This window comes from Antrostomus carolinensis, unplaced genomic scaffold (genome assembly GCF_000700745.2).
Source record: "Antrostomus carolinensis isolate BGI_N321 unplaced genomic scaffold, ASM70074v2 scaffold18363, whole genome shotgun sequence".
NCBI classification, from domain to species: Eukaryota; Metazoa; Chordata; class Aves; order Caprimulgiformes; family Caprimulgidae; genus Antrostomus; species Antrostomus carolinensis.
This window is the reverse complement of record NW_010307433.1, coordinates 1-9,546: the sequence shown is the minus strand read 5'-3', so window position 1 is coordinate 9,546 and position 9,546 is coordinate 1. Positions and strand designations below refer to the sequence as shown.

Sequence of the window (9,546 nt, the reverse complement as noted above, 5' to 3'; positions counted from 1 at the left end):
ACATTTTTTCAGCAAAAATTAAATTTATAAAGCACAGTTTGCATAATACTCTAGGGATTTGTTAAAGAGAGGAACAAAAGCAATTATGTGATCACCCTGCACACTAAGGACATACATAAAATAACCCAAAAAACGGGAAGAGCAATGGGTGTTAGAAAAATAGGGATTCAAGTAATGAACAAAGACCAAAAACCACCATGCACACTACCTAAAAACATGGCTAAGTAATGTGTTAAAATTACATTCCTTATTTTCAAACCCTCTTGAACAATGGGACATACACTGTAACTTTGTCAGTCACCCTATCAACCTTCTAGTGCTCTGAGCTTTCCAGTAGCTGAGGAGACACCAAGCTTTTCCAAATACCTTTACTGGAATATTTCCACAATTGGCTCACAGCTGCACACAATTTTGTGACAGTGGGTGTACAGGCACAAGCCAGTGGGCTGAGAACCAGTGAAGAGAACACAGAGAAAATGTGAAGCACTGAAAGCTCCTTGTATTTTTAGGCTAGGGGTTCAGTAAAATAAAGCTAAGTATAGCTGCAGCTGCAGGATGAGAGGGAGAGCTGACAAAGCAAAGAGGATAATGGTCATCTTTGAAATTTGATTAAAGAGGTCGCTTCCACCATGGAGAGTTCAGGCTGGCAGCGCGTATGGATTCAGGAAGCCTGGAGCAGCAGTCCCCACTAAAAACTCAACAACACAGGCATTTCAGCTTCCATTCACCTGCCACAGTCAAGTATTTTTATTTCCTTTAGAGGAAAGGGGAAGAGGAAGAACATCAGATTTCAATGTGAACACAGATAGAGAACTAAAAGCTTCTACAAAATACATGCAGAAGGGGAATCTGAACCACTCTCACATCTCAAATAATATTTGAATCACTCTAAATGGCATCAATGTCTTGTTTTCTTGTTGGAAGCCTGATCTCATCTGCACTTTCACAGGAGTATCTGTTTTGAGTATTACACCAGACTGCACATGAAGCAGCATGAAAATTCAGGTGGTCTTGAGTAAGCAAAATCTCTAAAGGACTTACTGGGTAGTTGAAGTGGTATTTGAAGTCTGAAGAGCAGCTGATATTAAAATACAAAGTGCAAGATCTTTAGAAGGGTTTAAGCCCTTCTTAAATACCTCCACTGTTGTTTCCTTTTTTAGAGCAGATTCGACAATCTGCTTCTATTACTATTACAACTTAAGTAGTAGATTTTGAGATTCTAGTTTGTGAAAGCTGTAGCTGAACTTGAAGAATGCACTCGGCCCAAAAGTTGTCACCACACTTGGTAGCCATGTATCCACGTCCTTCAAAACACAAACCAGCAGAGTTTACAAGATGTTCTCCATTTCCATTTCTTACTGCTGTCTCTGCAAGTAGTTTAACAGATGGAACTGCTGTAGACCATACTACCAGAAATAATGCTTCTCCATTAAAGAGATGAACAGTCAGATGCTATATCCTACATGTTTTTTATCACAGCTTTGTATTAAAAAAACATATGAAAGGTATAATACATGTATCAAACCAAACCACATTTATTTCATCAGTCACAAGTGCAAATATAGCAACAAGTCAGTTCAGCAAATTACAACACATAGAGAAGAATGTAATGTAAATGCTAAGTACACTGACAGACCAACTTCAAAGGAGCAGCAATAACCAGTTACTTCAAATAAAAACTTCTCTTATTTTTACCTGTAATCTAAAATAACATAATAAATCTAGATCAGGAATGTCTCCGGTAACTCATGTTTAGCCAAGTATTTTGTTATTAACAGTTCGCATCATCCAGTGTGCAAAAGGCCTGTCCAAGCTTCATATTAACAGATGTTTTGGTTTTAAGCAGCCTTTAACCAATATTTAAATAATACAGTGCTGATACTAGTTAATGTGTTCTGCTATTTGATATTACAAATTTAAGAATATATATTTAAAAAAACTAAGTCAAATTTCTGCATACATATACAAGTCTACCTGGATCCAAAGTAAAGACAAAATTGAATCATTTTTCTCTTTTTTTTTTAAAAAAAAAAAAAAAAAAAAAAAAGATAGACACAAGTCATCTCAGTTTTTTTGCATCATCTTTAAATCTGTAGCTAAAATATATGCAGTACTTACATATAAAATAGAAAGCATTCCCATTAGGAAGATACTGCAGTGTAACTAGCCGGTTTTCCCTACCACTTAGTAGCCAAGGAACAAGATTTATGCTTAACACCCAATCACTATTTTGCTTTACAGAAAAGCAAAATTTGACTATCAGTATCAGCATCAGACTTTTTACACTGGAAATTTAGTTAGCCTTCTTCTTTGTTAAGAGTTGTTGCTTCTTCTCTTTTTCTTTATAGGCAATGAATTGAGAGTCTGTACCAAAGATTCTGTCCCACCACGTGAAGGTTGAAGCGTAATTGCCGATAAAGTTCATGTGATGGAAGTCATGGAAACGGGCCCCAGCATAGAAAGGCACCAAATGAAGAGGGTTCAGCGGAACATCATAGCCACTACAGCAGAGGAAAAACAAAAACCAAAAACACCCAACTATAGTAAGGATTTTTCACAGATATAAACCACAAAATATAGACACAAACTTGTTTTTAAAAAATAAAAAGATTTTTTGGTATTATAAGGCCCTGAGGTAAGCACTGTAATACTAGCTTAATAGGGAAACAAGATTCCTCCTATCCTCAAACAGCATCTCAAATCAACTACACTTGTAGTATTTATACTCTTATTTTCAGTTTACTGCAAATTCTTCAAGTGTTTAAAATTCAAAATACCCCATTAAAGTAATGTTAAAACCAGCAACTGCTTGCTTTAGATTTCAACTCCTTTGCTTAGTGGTACTGGAAAGCATCTTACCACCACCTAGTGGGGACACCACAAGGTAATTTGTTATAAACACCTCATGTGGACAACAAACTAAAATAATAATAATCAAAGGAGATTCATTTTTTGCATCAATTACTATAAGATATGTCACAACATATACTTCTCAGCCTACAACCAATACATAACTAGCAACGATGCGTATGATGAATTGGTTAGTAGCTCATGTTCCACTGAAACACTTGACAGCTTATAGGAAGACATGATACACTTCATAATATATTAACAGATACAAAGTCAAGTGTAATACTAGCATTTTAAAACTGAACTATGACCTTCCCCTTTCTCTTAAACACAGGAAAAAAAGCTCACTCATTTTCAGGTGAGCTCAACTAAGCCTACTGGGATTTGCACTAGCATTTCAGAGCCACGTTTGAAAGAAGTCAGTTATACTACTGAGACAAGAAGTCTTGCCTTTTGTATTTACCATAAATAAATATATACATACATAGTATTTATTTATTTATTTAAAAGACAGTCAGTGGTTGTATAGCCTGACATTTCTCTTGTCCAGGAAAACTGGATGACTCTCGGCTGGAATATCATATTTTGCAATTGATTTTTGGTGTTCTAATATGCATAAGGTCACTTGTACACCAAATATCAAGAGCCAGACATCCTAATGAGGCACCTGGCTTCTGAAACCCTCCTTGAGATGCTCTAGCTACAGGCTACACTCTTTTAATCAGCAACATTTGCTATTAACACTACCTCAAAACAGAAGATCAGATTGTGTCATTCTTTGTAAGATGCATAAAAGCATTTCAGTGCAAAATAAACAGTAAAGCTCAGTGAAAGAGATAGGTAAGTTTAAGACAGACTTAGGGAAAAGAGGAAAAGCAATTATTAAAAAGCAACAAGGATTTCACCTGTGTACATCAATGGTTTCCATCAAGCGACATATCACCCATGCCCACAGAAGAATCACATGGTTACAGAAAACAACAATTCCAATAAAAAAGCCAGCTCCCAGGATAAGTGTTTCCAGAGGATGTGCATATTCTGCTTGCATTCCAAATGGAGCCTAGAAAGAGATAACCAACAGGAAAACAGTCATCATTTTTTATTTTCTATACCCCCAAATCAGAATCACTATTTTGTGGTACTCCCCCCGTCCCGTTACCCCACAAGACTCCAATAGGACAAACAAAATGATGTTGTGGGTAAAGGAAATGGTCTGACTGAGTAAGAGCCTTAACACAAGTGTTCAGTTCCTCATTGCTAAAACAGAAAACAGTATTCCAAGGACATAAGGATTATCATTCCATTAGCAACTCCAAACACTTCACTACAAGTTGAAAAATATAAAACTTTTATTTAGGCTTACCATTAAAAATGCAAAAGCAATATTTCAGGAACGTTAAAAGTGTTTATGAAGCTCCCACCAGCTTTGCTATATGTCCAGTCTTGGACGCAGAAGAAAGTAGGAAGCCAGAATATTCTCAGAGTCAGGATTCATTTAGAAATGTATTTTTAAAATAATTAAAAAGCCTCCTTCATCTTTGACAATTTTTTAAGATGAATTCATATTGTTCAAATATTATTAAAAGACTGAAATTAATGATTTCCTTCTCTTTATAGTCTCTGTATTTTTTTTAATATATATAAAAACACACAACTCCCAGTCATTCCTACATTTGTTTTACAAAAAGAGAAATTCCATACAGAGTTTTCAAAAGTAGACCACCACAGGAAGATAATATTTTTTAAAAATTTAACCTAATGCTCAAGGTTATAAGCTTGATTATCGAGGGAGGGGGGAAGTCCACTTTGGTTTAATGGTGATTTTTAAAACATCACCTTTTACTATTAGGGCAAGTTTTTAGTGAAAGAGCCATTAGCCAAGAGATCATTTCTCTACGAACTGCTAAACACTCAGGAACAACGGCCAGAAGCTGCTCCTGCTAGAGACCTGAGAGGCTGCCAAGAGCAAGAGGAAAACAGCAGCTGCTGCTGCAGATACTATACATGCATCAGTCAATACCAAGCTTCTCTATTATCCCAGCCTGTATAAACCACCCCTGGCCCAGCAGCATGCAGTTTACCCGAGGCACAGCGCAGGTTAGACACTGATACACAGCAGCAGACAAACACAGTAGCACTGACTTCTGTGATCCAGAGGCAGTGCCATCTAAACACAGCTATACCAACTATAAGGTGCAAGCACTGCTGGACTCTGCCTGGCTCAGAGCAGTGCCACCTCCAATCATGCAGGGCTCAACGTCAGCTCCAACACTGATAAATGTAGAACCACCCAAAATATCTCTGTACTGCACTGTGCTCTGGATGCAGTATCACACAACCGGCTATACTGCTTCCAGAGGCCTATATCCAAAGCCATGCTCCTTCCCTGCATTGTACATCCTGTATGTATCATGCACACACCCCGGCCGTGCAGGAGCTGCCTGTCTGGATCACGTTCTGGGGATTAGTATCCTCTGAGTAACACCCTAGGTGGTGGAGAGCTGAAGAACAAAACCAGAAGCCCACCATTTCCACCTCCCCTAGCAATCAAGCATTTAACACACTTAAAACCTTGACTTCACCTAGCTCAACAGATATGATCAAGAGTTGAGTGCTACCTTCCATTCCCATTACATGAAATAAAATTACAGGAGATGTCTTCAGAAACACAATGGATGACTGTTCTTGACAAACACCTCAAGAAAACACATCTAACCCACTGTCAGAGCGATGCTAAATTCTTAAGTCTTTCAACTAACACCTTTAAATAAGTTGTATGAAACTACATATACTAAAAACTACTAAAAAAATATCAAGGAATACATACAACAAACTCATGGTGAACCTTATGGATATACTTGTATATTCTCTTGTGATGCAGCAATCTATGCAGGAAATAGTGCCAGGCATCCTCAATCACTGCACATCCAAAACACTGAGCAACCAGAACATACCTTTAAAAAGGAGAAGAGCTATTAGTTATAGAATATACTAGCAGATGCACAATCTTGAAAAATAATATAGTTATATGCCAGTAAGGGTGGGAAATGTTTATGTATATTACTAATTGAATAAGAATGCATTGATACTACCTGTTTAACATATTAAAAATATTAATTGCCAAGCACATTATAATTGCCAAGCTGACTGTATCCATCAGCTCATCTCCTGATATACTGAAGTGAATTAGCACACAGTTATAGTCTATAAAGAACATCCGTAGACTGTATAAGACGTAGATACAAAAACATAGAGCTGCATCTAAACCAGACAGAAAATAAATTTCCTAGAAAGATGAGCTTCTGTTGTAGAGAAAAGCTATCAGGAAAAAAAAAATGAAAAGGCATTTATAACTAATTCAGTTTTGTTTAAAAGTCCATCAGTTTAGTGCAAAAAACGAGAATGTAAAACAGGTGGCACATTCTGTCCCTTGAAGAACTCACTGCTGCTAAGATGTAAAACAAAACAAGGTGGAGGGAAGAATCCTCCTGTACTTCGGAAGCATCAAAAAAACATTGGATTAAAAAACTCAGGAAGTCCAATATTTAACTCATGCCATCATGAATCTTGCTTTGCTTCCATCAACTCCCTCCTCTCCCTGCTTCTTCCAAGCATCAGAAAAATCTGAGGCCATTAAAAAAAAAAAAAAAATCTAGAAAGCTCAAATTAGCTTTTATAGCAGTTAAGCATCAACAGAAGCAAGATTAACAAACACAGTTTAAATCACCAAAAAATTTTTACTTATTAGTGTTGATGACACTATTTGTTAAATATCCTGCCTCCAACCATATGTAACTCAGCATCAACATACGCGAAAGATCTACCTACCATCTAGGCATCTCTTCCCACTCATATGGAATGTTAAAATACTCTGTGAAGTAATAGGTACCACAAATCAATGGAAGCTGAATGAAAAAGTGATTGAAGATGAGTGTTTTGAAACACTTCCACTGTTTTTCCCATGTCTCTGGTTTATCCTAAGAAGAAGCAAAAACAGTCAGTTGTGTTGCATACTTCTGTTGCACATAACTGTAAAGTGCTGCAAAAATTACTTTGGAGACGGTTTCATTTTACCTTGGAAGACAGACAGCAGATCCTCTCATAACACAAATTAACTCAGGCAATACAAATTACATGGGATTGGATTTGGTTTCATCAAAACCCCTTGTTTTTCTAAGCTAGCTTTCTGCAAGATTTAAAGTCTCTCTTAACAGAGGTTGTCTCTGCCAGTTGCCCCAAATTATTCTTGTTATTTCAGTGTTTGGAATTAGCAGGAACATTCAACATTTAACAGTTTAACACAAATATAAGTTTGTATTTCCATAGCTAAAACAATAGAATGTATTTACACAGCTAAAATAATACAAAGAGAATCTGAAGATATAAGCCTATGGAGAAATAAGTTGTCTTGAAAACATCCACTTTTTGCAGGGAAAATTTTACCGATTACTGTAATAACTTCAGAAGCTGGTATTACTAATTTCTAATTCATATTACAAGGAACTGGGGGCAACACAATCATCTTTAGACACTGCATGTGCCTTTGCTACCAATTAGGAATGTGCAGCCCATCTTGGGCTTTCTCCACTGTTAAAATACTTTAAAACATTTTCAGGAGGGTGTGCATAGAGATACCTTGCAAGAGACACTTATTATGAAATAAGTACAACGTGTAATTCTTTCATAATACTAAGACACACCTCTATCACCAGATGCTATGATTCTACTTTACCTTTCCCTGCTGATAAATTACACAGAGAAAATTTACCTTTGCTAACACAGACTGACATACCCTTTTCTCTCTATACCACCACGGTGGAAAGGATATCCTACCTCAGCAATAACTCCTTTCCTTCCCCAAAATTCACTCTCTCTCCTCACACACATTGTAATTTTGCTCTGTTACTCCCAGGATGTCCACAGTGATAGAGGAAACAGGGTTATATAAACTGAAAACTAGGACACTGCAGTTATGTTTTACTTCACATGCTGAAAGACAAATCAGGAAGCGTGTAGTTCACAACTTTGTCTTACCTGCTGAATTTTATACTTTTGCATGTACGGTATAAACTGAAAGACAAATCCAGGCACACAGAGCAAGAAGTATGAAGCTTCATGAACTATAAGTGATCCCCAAGTCGCAATCTGGAACTTTGTGTAATTATCCAGCATGTAATTCCAGGCATTTTTAAATGGTTGCTGCAAGGGATTGTCAGGCAAGAAAGAGTCTATATATTCCACCGCCAGATAAGCAGAGTTCAAGATATTAACGCTGTCGTTCACTGCCATTGTTCAAACATAAAGCATCACAATTACAGTTCTTCTACAGCTGTCTATAAGTAACCTGCAAATTTTGAGAAAAATTGAATAAACAGCAGTTAATCTTCAGACAAAAAGCCATTACCTAACTTAGTTGTTACCTAGCTTTAAAGTAAAAATAGGGAAGAGAAAGGAAAGATAGATTCTCTTTCTACAGAATAGTGTAAAAGAACAAAGCTTAAAATTAGTTTGAGAGGCAAACCAATTTTGAGAGGCAATCAGCTCTAAGTTTTGAGACTAGTCAAAGGAGCAAAAGGATAAAGAAATCCTCATTATTACCCAATTTATTTCAAGTCTTTTGAAGAATAATTGTATTCTGTACTAAAAGAGCACAGAAAGGTTCTAAACTTTTATATATATACTCTAATATATACTCTATACTTATAAATTAAATTAACCATGACCTCACAATTAGCCAGCCTCCTTCACCTCATAGCTGTGAGCTAGAATCCACCCAAACAATATCAACACAGCAGACTGCCTCTAGACTGCAGCTGGCTTGAGGCAATCCACCTTTCCATAAGTACAAGAGTTTATATCACAGCTCCCAAAAGCATAGAGGCAGCAATCCCATGGGTGCCCAGAACTTCTGCCATTTCCACAGGGTACACTGCTTGTTGGTTAGGTTTGGAAGGGACCTTTTAAAGATTGTCTAGCCCAACTCCCCTGCCACGGACAGTGACATCTTTCACTAGATCAGGTTGCTCAACACCCTGTCCAACCTGACCTTGAACATTTCCAATGATGGGGCAACCACAACTTCTCTGGGCAACTTGTTCTAGTGTCTCACTGCCCTCATCATGAAAAACATCGTCTTTATGTTCTATCTAAACCTCTCTTTTTTAGTTTAAAACCATTGCCCCTTGTCTTGTTGCTAAAAGCCTTCGCAAAAAGCTTTCCTTGTCTTTCTTACAGGCCCCTTTTATATGTTGAAAGGTCACAATAAGGTCTCCTTGGAGCGTTCTCTTCTCCCGGCTGAGAACTCTCTCTGAATCCAACTCTCCCAGACTCTCCCCACAGGCAATGGGCCCTCTGATCGTTTCCCTGGGCCTCCTCTGGACCCCCTCTAGCAGGTCCCTCTTCCACTCTAACATGGTGCACATTTCACAGGCCAGAGGACGCTGGTTGGGCCCCAGCAGATATGCTCTGAGTGGGTCCAACATGAACAACGCACCAAGCTCTGGACACGACAACACCGGGTACCGTTCTTCTTTCTCAGCAACAGCATCAAGATGCTGCCGTGCCTGATCACCAGCAAACGCCTCACGCTGCTTCACTGACGGCAAACACGCCACGGCAGGTGCCACGGAAGCTCAGAGCCCCGGCTCCTGAACCGACGGGCACGCACGGACGATTACTCACCCTCCTGGAAAAGCA

General features: G+C 38.0%; 1 protein-coding gene across 1 annotated transcript; it reads right to left on the bottom strand.

Annotated features, from left to right (window-relative positions):
• Positions 1–1,521: 1,521 nt before the first annotated feature.
• Positions 1,522–8,199, bottom strand: MSMO1 (methylsterol monooxygenase 1). Its single transcript, XM_010165431.1, has 5 exons — positions 7,885–8,199; positions 6,679–6,827; positions 5,678–5,804; positions 3,756–3,910; positions 1,522–2,501 (listed from the first exon to the last, which is right to left on the bottom strand). Exons 1-5 carry the CDS (start codon positions 8,137–8,139, stop codon positions 2,294–2,296), a joined length of 894 nt encoding a protein of 297 aa, XP_010163733.1. The 5' UTR covers positions 8,140–8,199; the 3' UTR covers positions 1,522–2,293.
• Between the last annotated feature and the right edge of the window lie 1,347 nt (positions 8,200–9,546).

Bases quoted from the DNA above. Each gene is read 5' to 3' on its own strand.
- MSMO1 (XM_010165431.1), bottom strand. From the start codon at position 8,139: ATGGCAGTGAACGACAGCGTTAATATCTTGAACTCTGCTTATCTGGCG. The intron at 6,828-7,884 runs GTAAGACAAAGT...GCTTCTTCTTAG, and splicing joins AAAAGTATAAAATTCAGCAG to GATAAACCAGAGACATGGGA. The intron at 5,805-6,678 runs GTAGGTAGATCT...TCCTTTTTAAAG, and splicing joins TGGGAAGAGATGCCTAGATG to GTATGTTCTGGTTGCTCAGT.